At 47.3% G+C, this 25,106-nt stretch overlaps 1 protein-coding gene across 3 annotated transcripts in view; it reads right to left on the bottom strand.

Annotated features, from left to right (window-relative positions):
* Positions 1-1,021: 1,021 nt before the first annotated feature.
* Positions 1,022-25,106, bottom strand: part of mdc1 (mediator of DNA damage checkpoint 1) — an 88,852-nt gene continuing 64,767 nt past the window's right edge. For 2 of the 3 annotated variants that reach the window (XM_063048024.1, XM_063048023.1), the window contains exons 10-17: positions 20,947-21,845; positions 19,696-19,872; positions 16,957-17,133; positions 13,001-13,177; positions 10,430-10,612; positions 8,379-8,504; positions 1,795-1,905; positions 1,022-1,413 (exon numbers count right to left, since the gene is read on the bottom strand). In XM_063048024.1, the coding sequence (XP_062904094.1) occupies positions 1,117-1,413; positions 1,795-1,905; positions 8,379-8,504; positions 10,430-10,612; positions 13,001-13,177; positions 16,957-17,133; positions 19,696-19,872; positions 20,947-21,845 (2,147 nt within the window). In that variant the 3' untranslated portion in view covers positions 1,022-1,116. The remainder of the gene's footprint in view (positions 1,414-1,794; positions 1,906-8,378; positions 8,505-10,429; positions 10,613-13,000; positions 13,178-16,956; positions 17,134-19,695; positions 19,873-20,946; positions 21,846-25,106) is intronic. The other variant, XM_063048025.1, reaches the window with a different exon arrangement.

Raw genomic sequence — 25,106 nt, 5'->3', positions numbered from 1 at the left:
GCATGCCAGCACAATTTCAACATTGGATGGTAGGGAGTACAGAGGTCGATGGGAGTAAGCAGTTTAAATGATTTTGGCACAGACTAGATGGGTCAAATGGCCTGTTTCTGTTCTGTGCTTTTCTATGGCTCTATGACCCTAAATTCTTTATTCTTCCTGTAAATGCTTGCAAGAAAATGAATCCCAAGGTATTCTGATAATAAATGTACTTTTTAATTTTTGAAATGAACACTGGTCCACCTTCAATAGACCCAGAAAGCAGCTTTTCCTTGCTGTGGATTCTGCATAAAGAGAGTGTCATTTGACTTAAGATATTTTGTACAGACAGTTGAAAATAAGAACACCTTATTTACATTTATCTATGCCTGCTCATGCATATTTTCTATGCTTGATGCGAGAACCTACACACTGGATAGCAGCTTCCTTCACTGTGCTGTCAGTATTTGGAACAGCCTTCCAGATGCTGTGGTTGGAAACATCTGCGACAATGGGGTCCAAGCCTTCAAGAGTCGAGTGCACAAACACCTATCATAGGGAAGTCACATGCTTCTTCATTAGCTATCATGAAGGGGACCAGGATGGAAATGCTTGGTTATTGGTAGGTAGGGTTAATACCTGACTTTCAAGAGCACTTGTGAGTTATGTTCCGGCTGGACTTAGTCCTTAAACTGCTGGAGAACAGTGCAGAAAGAACAGGTGCTGTTTTCTCCCGGTAGGGATTAGTTTTTAGCTCCAAGTGCTCCTGCCACGTTTTGTCAATCTGCAACCTTATCCTTCAATCTCTTTGAATTATAAATGTGTATAAATGTCTCTCCCCAGCAGACTTCATCATGACTCCAGTATTTCTATTGTTTAATTGTACCTATGATTTCTTTGTGTTCTATCGCTGAGCAGCAGTGAACCATCTGATTGGCCTATCAGAGTTCTCTTTGGGAACTAGTTGACTTGATCAGCATTTCTGATCTGGCTATTGTTCATGATTGCACTTAATAATAATAAAAAAAAACACTACATGTGCATTTCATTAATTTTTATTGGAAAAGTACATCAAATTTTGTCTTTTTTTAAATAATATCATGGATTTACAGTGTTATTGAAAGTCCGATACCTGAACAGTCACCGCTTCTTTCTCTTCTTAGCTGCGGCTGGTTGTGTTGCTGCTGCCGTGGTAGAACCCGGTTTGCTCCCTCTCCCTTCCGGCTTGCTTTCGATGGGAGAACTCCGTTTCCTGCCTCTGCCCTCCGGCTTGCTGTCGAAGGCATCTTCCACATCCAGACGATACTTCGCCACGTCCACTGTCTGCTGGAGAATCCCCGTCAAGATGAACTCCGCATTGACCACGGGGATCCCAGCATCCCGGGCAGCTTTGCACTTGGCGAGGTCCGCGGGGCACGAAATCACCAGCATTTTCTCCTGTTCCGATTGTTGATGCAAGGAACAAATACAGGGGTTAGAATCTCAGCTTTATTGTCCTTGAGAAACCCCAGGAACACTCACTCCCTAAGGGACAGGTCACTGCAAAGTGCAGGACATTGGAGAATCGGGCACAGGTAAGGTGGGCAGCCACAGTCATTTTCCCCAGGGTAAGGAAGTCTAAAACCATCTTATTTTTTATTTTGAGATACTGCACGGTAACAGGTCCTTCTGGCCTAATGAGGTCACACCACCCAATTACACCTGTGACCACTACCCCGCAGGTCTTTGGAATATGGGATGAAACGGGAGCAAACCCACACAGTCCCAGGGAGGACTTGCACTGCAGAGGCTTCCCTCGTGGTGACCACCCAGGCTCACCTTATACGCTCTCGGCATCTTGGGCAGCACGGTCGCCCCGCTGCACTGCAGAATGGCCGCCATCTGGCTGGGATTGGGCTGCACCCCCGCTGTCACGTGGATCTGGTATTCCTGACGGGATCAGGAGAGAGACAACATCAGCTTACCCCTCAGCAGCTTCCCGTCTCGGTGTCCAGTGGAAATGCCAACACAACCACCATCGTCTTCTCATCACTACCATCGGCGAGGAGGTACATAGACCACAGAACAGTACAGGTCCTTTGGCCTATGATGTTGTGCTGACCCTTTAACCTACTCCATGGTCAATCTGACCCTTCCATCCCACATAAGCCTCCGTTTCTCCTTCACCCTGTGTACTTATCAGAGATACAACACGGAACATGGCCTTCTGCCTAGTAACCCACCTCTTGAACCCCTCGTTTAATCACAGGGCAATTTACAATAACCAGTTAACCTATGAACTCGTATGACTTTGGAATGTGGAAGTAAACAAAGCTCATGGAAAGGACGTACAAACTTCTTACAGACTGTGTTGAAATTGAACTCTGAACTCCGATGTGCCGAGCTGTAATAGTGTCACACTAACCGCCACGCTAAAATTCTTTATGTATCTGCCCCTACCACCACTGGCACAGCACGTCCCACCTGCACACACCACCCTCTGTGTAAAAACCCATCTCTGGCACCCCCCTTACCCCTACTTTCCTATAAACACCTTAAAGTTATGCTCCATTACATGACATTTCCACCCTGAGAAGTCGTCGCTGGCTGTCCATTCAATCTATGCCTCTTATCATCTTGCACACCCCTGTCAGGTCACCTCTCATCCTCCTTCACCCCAAAGAGAAAAGGCTTTGTTTTTTATTCCCACACAGAGAATGGTGAGTGCATGGAACATGCTACCAGAAACAGATTATTAGAGAGATTTAAGGGACTCTCAAACAGGCAGATGGATGAGGGAAAGATGGAGGGCGGTGCAGGAGGGAAGCCATAAATTGATTTTGAAGAGTATTGAAGAGATGGAACAACATTGTGGGCTGAAGAACCTCTACTGTTTTATGTTTTTTTGACACTGGTAAGGCCGTAGTTGCAAACGGTTCTGTCTGCTACAAGGATGTCATCGAATGGGAAAGAGTGCAAAAACAATTTATGAAGATGTTACCAAGACTGGCAGGCTTGAGTGGTAAGGTCAGGCTCTGTAGGGGAGGACTCTTTTCCCCGGTGCAAAGGAGGGTAAGGAGTATCTTCACTGAGGTTCATAAATCATGAGGGACAGAGATAAGGTGAATAGCCACAGTCCTTTCCCCAGGGTAAGGAGTTCAAAACCAGAAAGCATGGGTTTAAAGTGAGAGAGGAAAGATTTAAAAGGGACATGAAGGGCAAATACCTCACACAGAAGGTGGTGGGTATATGGAAGTGGTAGAGGTGGATACAAATAAGACAAACATTTAGTCAAGGTAATTCTGGGAATGAAGGGGTTAACATATGAGGAGCATTTGTCAGCTTCGTGCCTGTACACACTAGAATTTAGAAAAATGTGGGTGGGGTGGGGGAAATCACATTGAAACCTACCGAATGTTGAAAGGACGAGATAGGTGGATGTGGAGAGGATGTTTCCTATGGTGGGAATATCCAGAACTAGAAGGCAGAGCCTCAAAATTGAGGGACGGCCTTTTAGAACAGAGGTAAGGAGGATATTTTTTAGCCAGAGAGTAGTGAATCTGTGGAATGCTCTGCCACAGACTGTGGTGGAGGCCAAGTCCGTGCATGTACTTAAGGCGGAAGTCGATCGTTTCCTGATCGGTCAGGGCAAGGGGACCGGTTGTATGGGGTTTAGTGGGATCCGGGATCAACCATGATGGAATGAGTGGCCTAATTCTGCTTCTATGTCTTATGGTCTTACATGGGTAGCATTGGTTTTGAGGGATACGGGTAGTCACAAGGGACTAACTCATGAGGTAACTTGGTCAGCATGAGTTGGGGTGAAGGATATTGTTCCACCTTCGGGCCACTCTATGACTGTGTAACGTTAGTGCACAGTCCAGTTCCTCACTTTGGATCCAATTCACTTTATTTTCCGTGAGGAACTTCCTTTGTGCAGTGGCAAGGACAACATCACGGAGCTTCAGATACAGAACACCACACTACATACAGTTAAACACAATACAAAATACTCACAATAGATAACAAATACTAAAAAATAATGCATGCAATTTAAAATACACATAATAAATCTGAGTGTTTTTACTGTCCACGGTGCTATGCATACTATATATTCAAAACTGGGTGTTGAGGAGGTGAATGGAGGAAGGCACAAATCTGGTTAAGACTCTTCTGATGCTGATAGGCAGGGAGCTGTAGCAGCGTCCAGATGGCATGACAGTGCCAAGTATGAAGTGTATGTGTAATGCCCTCTACCATTTGTTCAGCTTCTTTATTGTCCGTCTGTTATGGATGCTGCTGAGTGATTCTTGTACCTGGCCAATGGTTTTACTACTTATTCTGACAATTCTGGATTTAATTCCTCTGCTGTCTGTACGGAGTTTGTATGTTCTCCCTGTGACCATGTCAGTTTCCTGCGGGAGCTCTAGGGGACCATGCACAATTCTGATTTAATGGAGGCAGACGTGAGAGTACGGAGGAACATCTGGAGAAACTTCTGAAACGCCCGCTTCACTGTCGTTGTTACTGTGTGGTCTGGAATCTGCGGAGGAGAAGGCCCCGATTCCTCAGCTTTTTGCTTGTTTCAGCGGCCGGGGCGAGACTGAAGGCGCTCGGCAGAGGATGGCGCTCAGGAGGCTGTATCGGAGGGGCTGGTCGGAGGCTCGGAGTTTTCGGACGGATGGACTCAGTGTCGGCTGTGGTCGGCTGCTTCCAATGCATCAACAGTTGTCGGTGCCTGGAGGTTTATGACGGAGTTTCTCCCTTTTGCCGCCTGCTATCGGGGACTCGGGAGTCGATCGACTCTGGACTTTGAGACTTTGTTTTACCGTGCCCATGGTCTGTTCTTCATCAAATTATGGTACTGTTTTGCACTGCTATAACTATATGTTATAATTATGTGGTTGTGTCAGTGTTAGTCTTTGGTTTGTCCTGTTTTTCTGTGATATCACTCTGGAGGAACATTGTATCATTTCTTAATGCATGCATGTATTATTAAATGACAATAAACGAGGACTGAGTGTTCTCATAATCTAATCTAAAAAGTTTCCTACCCACATTCCAAAAATGTAACGGTTGGTAGGTTAATGTCACACGGGGCCAATTGGGTGGCACTGGCTTGTTTGTGACCAGAAGGCTCTGATCTTATGTAGTGCGTATGAGCCAGTCGTGCATGCAGCCTGTTACAGTTGCTCTGTCTGGTTTCTTACTTGTTAAACTTTTTTAACTTAGGTTATTTGCTGTTTTTTTCCTCATGGTAACACGCTGAAGCTGCACCCTCTCTAACATGCTGGTGGAGAGAGTTTTATTTGGTTTTGTAGCGCTGGATATTTTAACCAATTTCCCCTGGGATCAATAAAGTATGACTATGACTACGACTATGACTGTTTCCCTGCTGTATCTCTAAATAAGCAAATGAAAAACTCCGACAACAGGAATTCTGCAGATGCTGGAAATTCAAGCAACACACATCAAAGTTGCTGGTGAACGCAGCAGGCCAGGCAGCATCTGTAGGAAGAGGTACAGTCGACGTTTCAGGCCGAGACCCTTCGTCAGGACTAACTGAAGGAAGAGTGAGTAAGGGATTTGAAAGTTGGAGGGGGAGGGGGAGATCCAAAATGATAGGGGAAGACAGGAGGGGGAGGGATGGATCCAAGAGCTGGACAGGTGATAGGCAAAAGGGATATGAGAGGATCATGGGACAGGAGGTCCGGGAAGAAAGACAAGGGAGGGGGACCCAGAGGATGGGCAAGAGGTATATTCAGAGGGACAGAGGGAGAAAAAGGAGAGTGAGAGAAAGAATGTGTGCATAAAAATAAGTAACAGATGGGGTACGAGCGGGAGGTGGGGCCTTAGCGGAAGTTAGAGAAGTCGATGTTCATGCCATCAGGTTGGAGGCTACCCAGGCGGAATGTAAGGTGTTGTTCCTCCAACCTGAGTGTGGCTTCATCTTTACAGTAGAGGAGGCCGTGGATAGACATGTCAGAATGGGAATGGGATGTGGAATTAAAATGTGTGGCCACTGGGAGATCCTGCTTTCTCTGGCGGACAGAGCGTAGATGTTCAGCAAAGCGGTCTCCCAGTCTGCGTCGGGTCTCACCAATATATAAAAGGCCACACCGGACATAGTATATCACCCCAGCCGACTCACAGGTGAAGTGTTGCCTCACCTGGAAGGACTGTTTGGGGCCCTGAATGGTGGTAAGGGAGGAAGTGTAAGGGCATGTGTAGCACTTGTTCCGCTTACACGGATAAGTGCCAGGAGGGAGATCAGTGGGGAGGGATCCTAACTTTATTATTAAACCCGCCGATAAGGGGGGTGCTGTTGTAGTCTGGCGTACTGACCTCTACCTTGCCGAGGCACAGCGACAGCTCGCGGATACCTCCTCTTATTTACCCCTCGATCGTGACCCCACTGAGGAGCACCAGGCCATTGTCTCCCACACCATCACCGACTTTATCCGCTCAAGGGATCTCCCATCCACTGCTACCAACCTTATTGTTCCCACACCCCGCACTTCCCGTTTCTACCTCCCACCCAAGATCCACAAACCTGCCTGTCCTGGCCGACCTATTGTCTCAGCTTGCTCCTGCCCCACCGAACTCGTTTCTGCATACCTCAACACGGTTTTATCCCCCCTTGTTCAATCCCTTCCGACCTATGTTCGTGACACTTCTCACGCTCTTAAACTTTTCGATGATTTTAAGTTCCCTGGCCCCCACCGCTTTATTTTCACCATGGATGTCCAGTCCTTATATACTTCCATCCCCATCAGGAAGGTCTCAAAGCTCTCCGCTTCTTTTAGATTCCAGACCTAATCAGTTCCCCTCTACCACCACTCTGCTCCGTCTAGCGGAATTAGTCCTTACTCTTAATAATTTCTCCTTTGGCTCCTCCCACTTCCTCCAAACTAAAGGTGTAGCTATGGGCACCCGTATGGGTCCTAGCTATGCCTGCCTTTTTGTTGGGTTTGTGGAACAATCTATGTTCCATGCCTATTCTGGTATCTGTCCCCCACTTTTCCTTCGCTACATCGATGACTGCATTGGCGCTGCTTCCTGCACGCATGCAGAACTTGTTGACTTTATTAACTTTGCCTCCAACTTTCACCCTGCCCTCAAGTTTACCTGGTCCGTTTCCGACACCTCCCTCCCCTTTCTAGATCTTTCTGTCTCTGTCTCTGGAGACAGCTTATCCACTGATGTCTACTATAAGCCTACTGACTCTCACAGCTATCTGGACTATTCCTCTTCTCACCCTGTCTCTTGCAAAAACGCCATCCCCTTCTCACAATTCCTCCGTCTCCGCCGCATCTGCTCTCAGGATGAGGCTTTTCATTCTAGGACGAGGGAGATGTCTTCCTTTTTTAAAGAAAGGGGCTTCCCTTCCTCTACTATCAACTCTGCTCTTAAACGCATCTCCCCCATTTCACGTACATCTGCTCTCACTCCATCCTCCCGCCACCCCACTAGGAATAGGGTTCCCCTGGTCCTCACCTACCACCCCACCAGCCTCCGGGTCCAACATATTATTCTCCGTAACTTCCGCCACCTCCAACGGGATCCCACCACTAAGCACATCTTTCCCTCCCTCCCCCTCTGCATTCTGCAGGGATCGCTCCCTACGCAACTCCCTCGTCCATTCGTCCCCCCCATCCCTCCCCACTGATCTCCCTCCTGGCACTTATCCGTGTAAGCGGAACAAGTGCTACACATGCCCTTACACTTCCTCCCTTACCACCATTCAGGGCCCCAAACAGTCCTTCCAGGTGAGGCAACACTTCACCTGTGAGTCGGCTGGGGTGATATCCTGCGTCCGGTGCTCCCGATGTGGCCTTTTATATATTGGTGAGACCCGACGCAGACTGGGAGACCGCTTTGCTGAACATCAACGCTCTGTCTGCCAGAGAAAGCAGGATCTCCCAGTGGCCACACATTTTAATTCCACATCCCATTCCCATTCTGACATGTCTATCCATGGCCTCCTCTACTGTAAAGATGAAGCCACACTCAGGTTGGAGGAACAACACCTTATATTCCGTCTGGGTAGCCTCCAACCTGATGGCATGAACATCGACTTCTCTAACTTCCGCTAAGGCCCCACCTCCCCCTCGTACCCCATCTGTTACTTATTTTTATGCACACATTCTTTCTCTCACTCTCCTTTTTCTCCCTCTGTCCCTCTGAATATACCTCTTGCCCATCCTCTGGGACCCCCCCCCCTTGTCTTTCTTCCCGGACCTCCTGTCCCATGATCCTCTCGTATCCCCTTTTGCCTATCACCTGTCCAGCTCTTGGCTCTATCCCTCCCCCTCCTGTCTTCCCCTATCATTCTGGCCTGCTGCGTTCACCAGCAACTTTGATGTGTGTTAAATGAAAACTCCAGTCCTGCTCTCGAACCACCAGGGGGCGCTGTCGCTCACCTGCAGCAGCGGCTGCTTCTTGGCTTTCTGAAGGGCGTCCTTGAGCTTGAAGTTGAAGTTCTGCTCCTGGTCACGGTCATCCAGCAGGAAGCTGCGATGTGACAGGAAATAGCTGTTCACCCCACTCTGCTCCAAGATCACGGGCCGGTGGGTCAGTTTGGGAGAGAGGAAAATGAGAATACAGAATTTAATTTTAAAAACTCACAAGCCAAGCAAAACGAGGTAATCAAAGATTCAAAGAAAATTTATTATCAAAGTACATACTGTCATGTGTTTTGGAGTAACTGCCACCATCTTGTCAATGTGAACCAGTCTGACCACTCTCCTCTGATCTCTCTCATTAACAAGGCGGTTTTGCCCACAGAACACTGCTGCTCACTGAAATAAAGCTATTCCTATAACCGTTCATCTTCAAGGCCTCTTTACAACTGGTTTTCTCCGTATTATTTACATTTGTACAGTCTGCATCCTGGTAAATCTCCTGCACCCTCTCTAAAGCTTCCACACCCTTCCTGAACTGAACACAAAACTCCTAAGTGTGGTCCAACCAGTTTTACAGAGCTGCACCATCACCTCACAGTTCTTGAACTGAATCCCCCAACTAATGATGCCAACACAAAATATGCCTTAACAACCAAATCAACTTGCGTGGCAACCTTGAGGGATCTATGCATGTGGATGCCCAGGATCCCTCTGTTCCTCCAAACTGCAAAGAATTCTGCCACTAATCATGTAGTCTGCCTTCAAATCCAACCTTTCAAGGTGAATCATTTCACACTTCTCTGTGTTGAACTCCATCTGCCACTTCTCTGCATCCAGTCAATTTCTCGCTGTAACCTACGATAACCTTCTACACTACCCACAACTTCACTAACCTTCATGTCATCTGCAAACTTACTAACCCACTCTTCCACTTCCACATCTGTCATTTATAAAAATCACAAAGAGCAGGCGTCCCAGAACAGATCCCTGCAGAATATCACTGGTCACTGATCTCCAGGCAAAATACAATCCATCTGCTACCACTGGAGTTCGAATCCAGTTGGGCCGGTCCCGGACATGCTTTCCGTCCGTGCCGGGATGAGTGTCGAGCTCGCACTCAGCCTCGTAAAAAAAAACACACTGCGCTGAGAAGGACATGGGGGACCACTCACAGAATCTTTCCTCCAAGACAACCACTTGAAAAAATAAGTGGTCGCTGAGGCTCCGGCAGAGTATGACACACACAAAAAAAAAACAAACTCCCACCCTGACTTCTGTGGGGCAAGCCAATTCCAAATAGGATACAAACCAGAGGCAACGCATCTTGGGAAGGAATAACGTCCAATTGGTGCCTGACTTGGAACTAGTCTAAACCCTAGAAGTTAACTTACATGTTGAGTTGGTAATGAGGAAGACGAGTACAATGTTAGCATTCATTTCGAGAGGACTAGAATATAAAAGCGAGGATGTGATGTTGAGGGTCAGACCACACCTGGAGTATTGTGAGCAGCTTTATCTAAGAAAGGATGCGCTGACATTGGTGAGGGTCGAGGGTGTGCTCACAAGAACGATCCCGGGAATGAAAGGGTTGAAGTATGAGGAGCGTTCCCGCTGGAGTTGAAAGAATTAGGGGAGAAATCTCATTGAAGCCTGTTATGTACTGAAAGCCCCACACTGAGTGGACAGAGAGAGGATGATTCCTTTGTCTTGAACTGGAAGGCACAGAGTCAGGACAGAAGCAGATCCCATTAGAACGGAGATGAGAAAGAATTTCTTCAGCCCGAGCGTGGCGAGTCTGTGGAATTCATTGCTACAAATGGTTGTGGAGGCCAAGTCATTGGGAATATTAAAAGCTCTTGATCAGTAAAGACATCATAGGTTACGGAGGAAAGGCAGGAGAATGGGGTTGAGATAGATAATAAAGCAGCCATGATCTAAAGGTAGAGCAGACTGGATGGGCCGAATGGCCTAACCTTGAGGGGTCAGCTCGTTAAACACGACAAAGTGGTAGCGAAAGCAGCGCGAGTATGACATCACCGGCAGCCGCAATAGTGAAGGGAACCACTCACCTTCTTCAGCCAATCCGGCGTGACCACAGGGATGCCCCTGGCAACGGCACACATGAACTTGACTGTGCGGCGGATTCGGTCTGTGACCAGGTGAGTGCTACTGTGGACGCACTCCACAACCTCGCCCCCGAGCCGTGTGATCACCTTCATCCCGTCCTCATCCACCAGTCCGGTGAACATGACCTGGCCAAGGAGAGACGAGAAGTCAGCAGGAGCGGGGCAGGGGGAACCAGTGGGAGAAGAGTGTTAAAAAGAAGGTTCAAACTAGAAAATGTACAGTGGGCTAACGGATGGGGGTTGGCTGGTCCAGGAGCCATTGCTCCTGGACCTAATTCAGTTCCTACCACCACAAACAGTATCCGCAACCCCCCAGCTCCTCCCACCTCTCGGTAGGTTAACTGGCTGATGGAGATTGCCCTCGTGACTGGTCGAATCTGTTGGGCGGAGGTGCAGGGAGGGTGGTGGAAATGCAGTGGAGAGAATAAGATGTGATTGGAGTGAATGGGTGCTTGCTGGACTCGAGTACGGATAACCAGCTACGTCACTTTACAAACGCTGGGAAGATGTTGATGGTGATCTACAACCTAGCAATATACGAAGCAGCAAGAATCAACCTGCGGGAAGTCTTCAGTGACACATACACACAATGCTGGAGGAACTCAGGAGGTCAGGTAGCATCTATGGAGGGGAATAAACAGTTGATGTATTGGGCTGAGAACTTCCATCAGGACTTAATCAGAAGGTATCGTGCGCTGTTATTGGGTTTTTTTTGTACTACCTCGATGGTATTTGTGTGTGGAATGCTCTGTTTGGATTGCACACAAACCTTTTCACTGTATTCGGTACATGTGACCTAATATAAGGGAGCAGAATTAGGCCATTTGGCCCATCGAGTCTGCTTGGCCATTTTATCATGGCAGATCCAATTTTCCCCTTAGCCCCAATCTTCTGCCTTCTCCCCGTATCTCTCCATGTCCAGACCAATCAAAAATTTTGCAACCTCTGCCTTAAATATACATAAAGACTTGGCCTCTGCAGTTGCCTGTGGCAACAAATTCTACAGATTTACCACTCTCTGGCGAAAGAAATTCCTCCTCATCTCTATTCTAAAAGGATGCCTTTCTATTCTGAGCCTGTATCCTTTGGTCCTAGACTCAGCCACCATAGGAAACATCCTCTCCATGTCCACTCTATCAAGGCCTTTCACCATTCAATAGGTTTCAATTAGATCAATCCTCATTCTTCTGAATCCTCATGAATACAGGTCCAGAGCCATCAAACACTCTTCATATGACAAACCGTTCAATCCTGGAATCATTTTTGTGAACCTCCTTTGAATCCCCTCCAGTGTCAGTACATTCTTTCTACTGCTCACAATACTCCAAAGAGGCCTCACAAGTGCCTTATACAGCCTCAACATTACATCCTCGCTTTTATATTCTAGTCCTCTTGAAATGAATACTAACACGGCATTTGCCTTCCTCGCCACCGACTCAAACTGCAAATTAACCTTTAGGGAATCCTACACAAGGACTCCAAAGTCCCTTTGCTTCTCAGATTTCCGAATTTTATCTCCATTTAGAAAATAGTATACCCTTTAATAACAAACCAATTATTCCCAATAGTTCTGTATCCACCATGCTCTAGGACTCCATTCCCTGAAATAGGATAGAACCTCCTGACCAGAGAGGACGAGTCCTGTTAAAGGGTCTCGGCCCAAACTGTCGAACTTCTACTCCCCTCCATACATGCTGCCTGACCGGCTGAGTTCCTCCAGCATTGTGTGTGCATTGTTCTGGATTTCCAGCATATGCAGAACGTCTTTTGTTCATTTTGCTAGTCAAGCAGAAAGTGTAGGAAGAAAGGAACCAGGAAAACAATCAAGATGTGTTTTCCTCCCGATTCCAGCTTCTTGTGTCTCGCAAGGTACAGAGGAGAATGCCGGCTCAACAACCGATGATAACTAACAATAACCGACTGTCCAACAACATAACGATTACTCCCCCATTCTGAAGCTCACTTCCCCTGACCAGGCTGTGACACTGCTCTGTACTTACAGTTCCATCACACACGTACCAAACCTGCTATATCTACTGTTTAGGAAGAGGCACCACTGCACAGGACTGAAAAAAGCTGCAGAGCTTGTACACTCAGCCAGTCCCACCATGGGCACTACCTCCCCACCATCCAGGCCATCTTCAGTAGGCGATGCCTCGGTAAGGCAGAATCTGTCATTAGGGGCCCTCACCACTCGGGACACGCTCTCTTCTCAGGGAGGAGGCACAGGAGCCTGAGGAGCCACAAACAACTTTTTAGGAACAGCTTCCTCCCCTCACCAATCAGATTTCTGAACAGACCATGAACACCTCATCATTACTTTGCATTATTTACTTACCTTTTATATTTATTATTGTAACTTACAGTACATTTAGGGTGCTGCTCCAAACTACAAATTTCATGACATATGTCAGTGACAATAAACCTGATCTGAGGCTTGGAGGTTTTCTCAGGGATTTTGACCACACTAATTTTAACGCCTGCAAGGGGCCACATCCCCCAGCTGATACTTACCTTGGGCAGAGTGACATTCTCCGCAACGGGGGCCAAGGACGATGAAGGGGAGGGCTGAGATTTCTGCCGGCGGGTTTTGATCTGCGGCGGTGTGTCAGCTTCTTTCTCACTGTTGACTTGACTCGCCGCCCTCGAGCGCCGTGAACGGCCTGAGGGCAACTCTGTCTGCTGCGTACTCTGCCAAAACACAAAGGACGCAACTGCTTTTATGGGTCTGTATGCTGGTGTGCTGCTGCAGTTGAGATAGCTTGTCTCAGCACCAGGGAGGCATCCTCTATCCTGTACATCTTACGTTTGATTTGTTTATTCTGATGTCAAGATAGATGACAAAGATTCACGCATCGAGGCTGAGGGTGGAGGATGAACCAGTGTTCTGCAATCAGTGAGGATTCCCCCCCCACCCCCCGAGCCCTTCCCATCTGTCTGCGCCTGGCTCGTCTCCCTCTCTTCTTGTTACTACCATCGGGTGTGAGGTGCAGGAGTCTTGACCAGCTGCGCTTGTCTTGGCTCCGTGCTGCCTCCGTGGCTGTGGTTTCACTTTCGGGGACACTGCCCTCGGGCTCTGTGCACGATTTGTTCACTTTTTTTGTTGTTTGCAGTGATCTCGAAGGACTTGAAGGACTCTATCTCATGTTCTCGTTATTTATTGCTATTTATTTATATTTGCATTTGCGCACTTTGTCTTCTGCACTCTGTCTGATCTTTCATCTATCTATATACTACTAAAGCTCTCATGCTCTGTCTGCTTGTGACCTCCAATTAGCGCCAACGGTGCATTACAGCGGCACTTATTTTGGCTAAATCGAATTAAAATGCGCTAACTTACAGAATGCAGGCAAAATTCAGGGTTATGTATTCGAATAAAATTGCTCATTCGCAAAAATCAACAGGCTCCCTTTTAACCCGAGAGCCGATCCGCCATCATGGAAATCGGGACGCGACAGCCCGACACAAGCGCACGGCCAGCCTCAGCAGCGACACCTACCGGAGCAAAAGGGCAGGGCAGCTCTATCTCGAGCAGTCACATTCTGCTAATCACCATCAGCATGTGCAGGATTGGGACAGATCTAACTGAGACCCATCAATAAGAGATAATTAAATCTTATTGTAATGACGTACTTTGAGACACCCGTAAAACCCTTTGCTGCAATCAAAGGACAGCGGTGACTATATCACTTCCACTTGAAGAGCGCCAACCACATCATCAAGAATAATCCGCATCCTTTGGTGTTATTGCTTCGTATCTTCTATCCAGCATTAGGGTAAAAAAAAAGGTCAGCCTAATTATGCCGCGTGGAAAGGGGAGGGGGACATTATGATCAAGAGATGACGCCAAGCGATGTCAGGATGTGACAAGGAGAGGGAGTGAACAAGAATCGGATGAGGCCAGGGCCGCACAACTCCAGGATCAAAGAGTCAGGACAAAAAAGATGAGAGAAGAAGAGACAGGGGATGAAAGGGCTGCACGTCTCCAGAATGACAAAAACAGGCACAGAAGGAGGAGAGAGGAAGAGACAAAAGAGCTGATAAATGCACGTCTCCAGGATCAGGGACAAAGAACAGACAGCAGAAGAGATGAAGAGACAAGGGATGAATGAACTGCAAGTCTCCAGAATGAGAACGAGAGGCACGAGGGTGGCAGGTAAACCAGAAATGATGCCATCAAAAGTGTCCTTTGTTAAATGAGGAGGAGCTATATTTGCTTTGCTACGCGTCGTTCTTCTTTAATAAACTGAGGTTTCCACTTCAGTTTCCAAAGCAAAGCGACACCAATAGCATTCAGGAAAATTTAATGTTCATTCTGGTCACATCAGGCTGCACTACCCTTCTCTCAAAGGGTGCCGCAACCGGTCACCCCGTTGTCTAGTTGATCCTGTTATAGTTACTAGATCCTGGTTTAATTACTAGATTTGTTGAGTATGCCATTAGCAAAATTAATCTCAAGCGACTTATTCGGGCTGGAGGTCTGTAATCAGTGGAGTTCTGCGGCGATCCGTGCTGGGATTTCTGCTGTTTGTGATTTATATCAGTGCCCTGGATAAAAATGTAGATGGGTGGGTTAGTAAATTTGTGGATGATACCTAGACTGGTGGAGCTGTGGACAGTGTAGAAGACTGGCAAAGAATACAGCACAATATAGATCAGTTGCAGAAATGGACTGAGGAAAGACATGGAGTTTAACCCAGATAAATGTGAGGTATTGCAAAACCTCCGTAGGGCAAATGCAAGGAGACAGAATACTGTTGAGTTCAAGATCCTTAACAATGTTGATGAGCAGAGAGATCTTGGGATCCAAGTTCACAGTTCCTTGGAAGTGGCCGCACAGGTCGATAAGGTGGTTAAGGAGGTTTATGAAATGCTTGCTTTTATTAATTGAGGCATTGAGTTCAAAATTAGGAGGTTATTTTGCAACTTTATGGAAGTCTGGCTAGGCCACATCTGAAGTACTGCACACAGTTCAGGTTGTTCCACAACAGAAGGACGTTGAGGCTTTGGAGAGGCCGCAGAAGAGGTTCACCAGGATGCTGCCTGGTTTAGAGGGCATGTGCTATCACGAGAGGTTGGCTAAGCTTGGGGTGTATTCTCTGGTGCATCGGAGGCTGAGGGGAGATCTGATAGAGGTTTAAAAGATTAGGAGAGGCACAGATAGGGTGGACAGAGAGTATCTGTTTCCCAGGGTAGAAATGTCTAATACCAGAGGGCATGCATTGAAGATGAGAGAGGGTAGGTTTAAGAGGGATTTGAGGGGTAAGTATTTTACTCAGGGGGTCATGGATGCCTGGAATGCACAGCCTGGTATGGTGGTAGAGACAAATACATGAGAGGCTTTAAAGAAACGTTTGAATAGGCACATGATGTAAGGAAGATGGAGGGATATAGACATGGAAGATGGAGCAATATAGGCGGGATTAGTGTGTGGGTGTTTTTGATTTGCATTTTAGCTGGCCTGTTTCTAGGCTGTACTCTAGAGTAAATGGGTGCTGATGGACCCGAGCGGGCTTGTTGGACACAAGTATGTGATAACTAGCTACATCACTTTACAAAAGGTGGGAACAATAACACAGACACAAAATGTTCTCAGTAACACACAAAATGCTGGAGGAAATCAGCAGGTCAGGTAGCATCTCTGGAAGTGAATAAACAGTCGACATATTGGGCCCAGACCCTTCATCAGGATTAATTCAGAAGGTACTCTTCATTGTTATTTGTACCACCTCGATGTATTATGTGTGGAATAATCTGTTTGGATTGCAGGCAAACAAATGTTTTTCACTGTATTCGGTACATGTGACAATAACAAACCAGTTATTCCCAATAGTTCTGTATCCACCATGCTCCGGGAGTCCATTCCCAGAAATAGGATAAAACCTGTGGACCAGAGGGGAGAGTCCTGTTAAAGTGTCTCAGCTCAAACTGTTGGAACTTTTACTCCTCCCCATACATGCTGCCTGACCGGCTGAGTTCCTCCAGCATTATGTGTGTGTTGTTCTGGATTTCCAGCATCTGCAGAATGTCTTTTGTTCATTTTGCTGGTCAAGCAGAAAGTGTAGGGAGAAAGGAACCAGGAAAACAATCAGGACGTGTTCCTCCTGATTCCAGCTTCTTGTGTCTCGCAAGGTACAGAGGAGAATGCCGGGTCAACAACCGATGATAACTAACAATAACTGACTGTCCATGAAAGCACACATTCAGTGTTTTAGGAACAGCTTCTTCCCCTCACCAATCAGATTTCTGAACAGACCATGAACACCTCATCATTACTTTGCATTATTTACTTACCTTTTATATTTATTATTGTAACTCACAGTACATTTGGGGTGCTGCTCCAAACTACAAATTTCATGACCTATGTCAGTGACAATAAACCTGATCTGAGGCTTGGAGGTTTTCTCAGGGATTTTGACCACACTAATTTTAATGCCTGCAAGGGGTCACATCCCCCAGCTGATACTTACCTTGGGCAGAGTGACATTCTCAGCGACGGGGACCGAGGACGATGACGGGGAGGGCTGAGATTTCTGCCGGCGGGCTTTGGTCTGCAGCGGTGTGTCAGCTTCTTTCTCACTGTTGACTTGACTCGCCGCCTTCGAGCGCCGCGAACGGCCTGAGGGCAACTCTGTCTGCTGCGTACTCTGCCAAAACACCAAGGACGCAACTGTAAGCTATGAGGGTCTGTAAGCTGTGTACTGCTGAAGCTGAGGTAGCTTGTCTTTGAGATACCTCCCCCTTTCCCCGATGGTGTTAACACACTTCACTCTCAGCACTGGAGAGGCACCAACCATCTTGTACGTTTTATGTTTAATTTGTTTAATCTGATGTCAGGCCTGATTACAAAGATTCAGGCATTGAGGCCGAGGGTGGAGGATGAACCAGTGTTCTGCACACTACTCAGTGTCAGTGAGGATTCCCCCAGCTGATCTAATTCTTCCAGTCATCCCCACTCTCCTGCCTTCTCCCCATACCCTTTGATGTCCTGGCTAAACAAGACCGTACCCATCTAAACAAGACCGTTAAATACACCCAATAACTTGGCCTCCACAGCCGCTCGTGGCAACAAATTCCACAGATTTACCACCCGCTGACTAAAGTAATTTCCCCGCATCTCTGTTCTAACTGGATGCCCTTCATTCCTGAAGTCGTGCTTTCTTGTCCTAGACTCCCCTACCATGGGAAATAACTTTGCCATATCTATTCAGTTCAGGCTTTTTAACATTCGGAATATTTCTATGAGATCCCCCCTCATTCTCCTGAACTCCATGGAATACAACCCAAGAGCTGCCAGATGTTCCTCATACAGTAACCCTTTCAGTCCTGGAATAATTCTGGTGAATCTTCTCTGAACCCTCTCCAATGTCACTATATTCTTTCTAAAATAAGGGTCCCAAAACTGCACATAATAGTCCAAGTGAGGTCTCACGAGTGCCTACTCCCTACGCTTATAATCTATACCTCTAGGAATGAATGCCAACATTGCATTTGCCTTCTTCACCACCAACTCAGCCTGGAGGTTAACCTTTAGGGTATCCTGCACAAGGGCTCCCAAGTCCCTTTGCGTCTCTGCGCTTAGAATTCTCTCTCCATCTAAATAATAGTCTGCCCATTTATTTCATCCACCAAAGTGCATGACCATACACTTTCCAACATTGTATTTCATTTGCCACCTCTTTGCCCATTTCCCTAAACTATCTAAGTCTCTCTCTCTGCAGGCTCTCTGTTTCCTCAACACTACCCGCTCCACCACCTATCTTTGTATCATTGACAAATTTAGCCACAAATCCATTAATCCCATAGTCCAAATCATTGACATATATCGTAAAAAGCAGTGGTCCCAACACCGACCCCTGGGGAACTCCACTGGTAACCAGCAGCCAGCCAGAAAAGGATAATTTCTATTAGATCACTCCTCATTCTTGTGAATACAGGTCCTGAGCCATCAAACGCTCTTCATATGACAAGCCGTTCAACCCTGGAATCATTTCTGTGAACCCCCTTCGAATCTTCTCCAAGATAAGGGACACAAAGCTGGTCACAATACTAAAATGAGGCCTCACCAGTGCCTTATAAAGCCTCAACATTACATCCTTGCTTTTATATTCTAGTCCACTTGAAATGAATACTAACATCACATTTGCCTTCCTCAGCACCGACACAACCTGCAAATTAACCTTTAGGGAATACTACACAAGGACTCCAAAGTCCCTTTGCTTCTCAGATTTCCGAATTTTATCTTCCTTTAGAAAATAGTCTACCCTTTAATAACAAACCAATTATTCCCAATAGTTCTGTATCCACCAAGCTCTGGGACTCCATTCCCTGAAATAGGATAGAACCTCCTGACCAGAGGGGAGAGTGCTGTTAAAGGGTCTCAGCCCAAACTGTCGAACTTTTACTCCCCTCCATACATGCTGCCTGACCGGCTGAGTTCCTCTAGCATTGTGTGTGCATTGTTCTGGATTTCCAGCATATGCAGAATGTCTTTTGTTCACTTTGCTGGTCAAGCAGAAAGTGTAGGAAGAAAGGAACCAGGAAAACAATCAGGACGTGTTCCTCCCGATTCCAGCTTCTTGTGTCTCGCAAGGTACAGAGGAGAATGCCGGCTCAACAACCGATAACTAACAATAACCGACTGTCCAACAACATAACGATTACTCCCCCATTCTGAAGCTCACTTCCCCTGACCAGGCTGTGACACTGCTCTGTACTTACAGTTCCATCACACACGTACCAAACCTGCTATATCTACTGTTTAGGAAGAGGCACCACTGCACAGGATTGAAAAAAGCTGCAGAGCTTGTACACTCAGCCAGTCCCACCATGGGCACTACCTCCCCACCATCGAGGCCATCTTCAGTAGGCGATGCCTCGGTAAGGCAGAATCCATCATTAAGGTCCTCTTCACATTACTACCATCGCAAAGGAAGTACAGGAGCCTGAAAACATACAGCTTCTTCTCCTCACCAATCAGATTTCTGAACAGACCATGAACACCTCATCATTACTTTGCATTATTTACTTACCGTTTATATTTATTATTGTAACTCACAGTTCATTTGGGGTGCTGCTCCAAACTACAAATTTCATGACATATGTCAGTGACAATAAAACCTGATCTGAGGCTTGGAGGTTTTCTCAGGGATTTTGACCACACTAATTTTAACGCCTGCAAGGGGCCACATCCCCCAGCTGATACTTACCTTGGGCAGAGTGACATTCTCAGCGACGGGGACTGAGGACGATGACGGGGAGGGCTGAGGTTTCTGCCGGCGGGCTTTGGTCTGCGGCGGTGTGTCAGCTTCTTTCTCACTGTCGACTTGACTCGCTGCCTTCGAGCGCCGCGAACGGCCTGAGGGCAACTCTGTCTGCTGCGTACTCTGCCAAAACACAAAGGACACAACTGTAAGCTATAAGGGTCTGTAAACTGTGTACTGCTGAAGCTGAGGTAGCTTGTCTTTGACGTATCTCCCCCTTTCCCCGATGGTGTTAACACACTTCACTGTCAGCACCAGGGAGGCACCAACCATCTTGTACGTTTTATGTTTAATTTGTTTAATCTGATGTCAGGCCTGATTACAAAGATTCAGGCATTGAGGCCGAGGGTGGAGGATGAACCAGTGTTCTGCAATTAGCGAGGACGCCCCCCCGCCCCCGCACCCCCGAACCCTTCCCATCTGTCTGTGTCTGGCTCCTGGCTCGTCTCCCTCTCTTCTCGTTACTACCATCGGGTAGGTGTGAGTACAGCTGAACTGCCTCTGTGGCTGCGGCTTCCCCTTTGGGGATGCTGCCCTCGGGTTTTGTGCATGATATTTTCACTTTTTTGTTGTTTGCAGTGATCTCTCTTGAAGGACACTATCTCATTAGTGATTGCTATCTATTTATATTTGCATTTGCACAGTTTGTCCCCTGCACTCTGGTTGATCTTTCACTGATCCTGTTATAGTTACTAGTCTCTAGATTTGCTGAGTATGTCCGTGTTTACTTGGACTTGTGCAGGTGACAATAACAAGAACCATAAGATATAGGAGCAGAATAGGGCCATTTGGCCCATCAAATCTACTCACGCTTTGATAATGGCTGATTTATTTTTCCTTAAACCCCATTCTCTGCCTTCTAATCGGGTACCTACCAACCTCCACTTTAAATATACCTGATAACTTGGAGTCCTCAGCTGTCTGTGGTAATGAATTCCACAGATTCACCACCCTTTGGATATAGAAATTCTTCCTCATCTCCATTCTATAGGGAAGTCCTTCTGTTCTGAAGGGATGTCCTTGTTTTCTGAGGCTGTGCCCTGTAGCTTATCCCACTACAGGAAACATCCTCTGCATATCTACCTAGCCCTTTCAGTATTCGATGGAATACACTTGTCTTTGATGGCACGTAAGCTGAAAGCTTCCCACTGTGTTCCAGGGCATGGGATAACAATAAAGCAGATGGAAGCCACTCACCCGTGTCCTCTTGCCTCTGGTGGTGTGCTGTGGCTCTGGTGGGCTCTCAGCTGGCTGGGTGACTTCCCGCGGGGCAGCCACTGACCGCCACCTGCCCTTACGCTGAGGGGGACTGCAGGGGCTCTCATCCGGGGGGCAAGGTTGCTCATCGGTGGCGGATTGAGAGGAGGTCTTCTGCCTGCCCTTGCCTCTCCTCGGCCTGGCTGGTGTCCCTTTGGCCAGTGGCGTTCCAGCCGCCTCCTCAGTGCTCAGTTGTGGGCCGTTCTCGATGGCTCCCTGGCTTGTTTCCTTGTCATTCTCCGAGCTCTGTTCACCGGTGATGGGCTGCTCCTTCCGACGCTTGCCACCGGCCTTACGGTCTGCGGCTCTTGGCTTCGCCCTGCTGCGTCTCCCGCCGGCCTGGCCCACCGCTGGTGTGGCCTGGGTGCTTTCCTCAGGTTTGGCATTGGCTGCTTCCCCCTGGCCTCCGTGCTCTGGTGAGATCCGAGGCTCCTCTTCCTCTTGCCTGCCGTGCTCTGCCTCCCCACTACCCTCAAGCTCTGCTGCCGGTGGCTCTATGCTGCCCCCTGCCCCGGTTCCCGGTGGGCTGTCTGCTGGCCCGAGGGTTGGGCGATCCCCGGCACACAAGGCGGGAGGTCGCTCCTGCGGAGGTGTGAGGGTTTCTTCTGGCTCCTCCACTTGCTCCTTCTCCTCCTCCACAGCTCTCTCGTGGGTGAAAAACCGCTGGGTCTCCTCAATGGCCCAGCACTCCTCATCCTCGGGTCCCCTTCGCTCTTGCTCCTGGGGTCCCGCTGGACACTCCTGCGATGATGCACCAGCGTCAGCAGCCTCGGTCACCAGCAGCACCGTGTCACTCTCCTCCTGCACTTGCTGACTATCACTCGCTGCTCCTCGGCCACCTGAGACAGAAGACACAAGGGAGTGCAGACACTGGAAACCCAGAGCAACAAAACTTCGACCGGTGCACGGTAGCAAGTACCCCAGCTGGCTGCATTGTGGCCCAGCACTGCAATTCCGACAACTTGCAGGAATGCAATAGACTGCACAACCCCCTGCACCACTGACACCATTTGCCAGCGGACACCGGATTACCATCTGGGTCAAGCCCTGTTCTTGCTGCCACCACCTCACTAGAGGTACAGAAGCTTGAAGTTCCACGCTGCCAGGGTCAGCTTCTTCCTTCATCCCTCCCTCTCCCACCCACCCAGCTTCCCCTCATCTGGTTTCACCTGTCGCCTGCCAGCTTGTAATCTTTTCCTCCCCACCTTCCTACTCCGGCTTCTGCTCCCTTCCTTCTCAGTTTGGCTTGAAACGTTGACCGTTAATTCCCTGCCACAGACAATGCCCGAGTTCCTACGGCATTTTGTGTGTGCTACTTTCCTGCAGGCATCAGGGTTCCTGCTGACCTGCACGAGCCTCACCCCACTTCAGCAATGCACAACCTCTGGCACTACCGCAGACTTGTCACTGATTGTGTTTTGCAGTCACAGTCAGGGAACAGAAACAAGCCTTTTGACTCATCTAGTCCGTGCCGAGCCATCAGTCTGCCTACTCCCATCGACCTGCACCCAGACTACACCCAGCCCATCCATGTACCTATCCAAATTTACCTTAAACATTGAAATTGACCCTGCATCCAACACTTGCACTGGCAGCTCGTTCTACACTCCCACCATCTTGAGTGCAGACGGTCCCTATCATATTCCCCTTAAACATTTCACCTTTCACCTTTAACCCATCATCTCTAGTTCCAGTGGAAAAAGCCTTCATGCATTTAACCTATATATACCTTTCATAATTTTGTATACTTCTATCAAATTTCCCATCAATACTCTACATTCTAGTGAATAAAATTCTAACCTATCCAACCTTTCCCTATAAATTAGGTCCTCAAGTCCCGGAAATATCCTCGTAAATTTTCTCTGCACACTTTCAATCTTATTTATGCATTTCCTGTAGTTAGGTGACAAAAACTGTACACGATATTCTAAATTAGGTCTCACCAACACTTCATAAAATTTCAACATAACATCCCATCTCCCGTACTCAGTACATTGATTTAAGGCGGCCAATGTGCCAAAAGCTTTCTTTACAAGCCTTTCTACATCTGACACGACTTTCAAGGAATTATGGATCTGTATTCCCAGATGTCTCTGTTCTATCACACTCCTCAGCACCCTATCACTCACCGTGTAAGACCAACCCTGGTTTGTCCTTCAGAAGTGCACTACTTCACATTGGTCTACCATTTTCCAGACCATTTCACCAGTTTGTCCCGCAGATCCCGCAGCAAGCTTTAATACTATTCCTCACTATCCACTACCCCCTACCCCCAATCCCAACCTCCCAATCTTGGTGTCATCCCCAAATTTGTTGCTCCAGTTAAGCACATTATCACCCAGATCATTGATAAGATGATGAACATGAAGGGACGCAGCACTGATCCCTGTGGCACTCCATTATTCACAGGCCTCCAGTCAGACAGTTAACCATCTACTACCATTCTCTGGCTTCTCCGGCAAAGCCAGTATCTAATCCAATTGACTACCTCATGTTGAATGCAGAGCAACTGAACCTTCTTGACCAATCTTGTCAAATGCCTTGCTAAAGTCGATGTAGACAACATCCATTGCCTTGCCTTCATCAACGTCCTGGTAACTTCCCCAAAAAAATCTATAAGATTGGTTAGACACAACTTATCATGCACAAAGTCATGTTGACTATACCTAATCAGTCCCTGTCTGTCCAAATAATTATATATCTGGTCCCTTAGAAAAACATTCCAGTAACTTTCCCACCAGTGATGTCAGGCTCACCAGCCTATAATTTCCTGGCTTTTCCTTACAGCTTTTCTTGAACAGTGGAACAACATTAGCTATCCTCCAATCCTCCAGCACCTCATCCATGGCCCAGAACAATTTAAATATCTCTGCTGCGGCCCCTGCAGTTTCTGTGATAGCCTCCTACAGGGTGTGAGGGAACCATCCGCCCTAATTTGCCTCAAGACTGCCAACACCTCCTCCTCTGTAATCTGTCCAGGGTCCATGACTTGCTGCTACATTGCCTCACATCTACAGACTCTGTTCCTATCTCCTGAGTAAAATATAGATGCAAAAAAATCCATTTACGATTCCCCCCCCCCATCTCTTTTGGCTCCACGCGTAGATTACCATTCTGATCTTCCAGAGGACAAATTGCTATCCTTTGGCTCTTCTTACATCTGTAGATGCCCTTACGATTCTCCTTCACTTTATCTGCTAGGGCAACCTCATGCCTCCCTTCAGCCATCCTGATTTCCTTCTTAACTGTTCTCTTACATTTCGTATACTCATTTGTTCCTGCTTGTCTTTATGTGTTTGCACCTCATTCTTTTCCTTAACCAGGGCCTCAATATCTCTAGAAACCTGTTTCCCTGAAACTTTTATCTTTGTGTTTTATTCTGACATCATATACAAACCCTGTACTCTCAAATTTTCACTTCTGAAGGCCAAGTACACCTTACTAAGTACACTTTTGCCAGAAAAAAGCCTGTCCCAATCCACACTTGCCAGATCCTTTCTGATACCATCACAATTACCTTTCTCCAATTTAGGATCTCAGCTTGAGGACCAGACCTTTTCCATAAATATGTTGAAACTAATAGCATTATGATCACTAGATGCAGAGTTTTCCCCTATACAAACTTCTGTCACCTGCCTGTCTCATTCCCTAATAGGAGATCTGCTAATGTACTCCCTCTAGTTGGGACTTCTATGTATTGACAGAGGAAACTTTTCCACCCAGCTCTTTTACAGAGTGGGAGTCCTCGTCAATTTGTGGAAAGTTAAAATCACCTACTGTAACAACCTTGTTTTACCTTGTTTCTTGAAACAGTCTGTAATCTTTCTTCAAATTTGCTTATCTGAACTCCCACAGACAGGTGGGTGGATAACAATATAAATGTTGTCATACCTTTCTAATTTCTTGGTTCCACCCATAACAGCTCACCAGATGAGTTCTCCAATCTATCCTGACAGAGCAATGCCGTGACATTTTCCCTATCTAGTAACACCACACCCCACCCTTTGATCCCTCGTGTTCTATCACATCTAAGACAACAGAACCTTAGAATCCTAACCCTCCTGCAACTAAGTCTGACTAATAGCTATAATGTCATAATT

The sequence above is a fragment of the Mobula hypostoma genome, chromosome 5 (genome assembly GCF_963921235.1).
Source record: "Mobula hypostoma chromosome 5, sMobHyp1.1, whole genome shotgun sequence".
Taxonomy (NCBI): Eukaryota; Metazoa; Chordata; class Chondrichthyes; order Myliobatiformes; family Myliobatidae; genus Mobula; species Mobula hypostoma.
The sequence above is the reverse complement of the archived record's forward strand: the minus strand, read 5'-3'. Positions and strand labels throughout refer to the sequence as shown.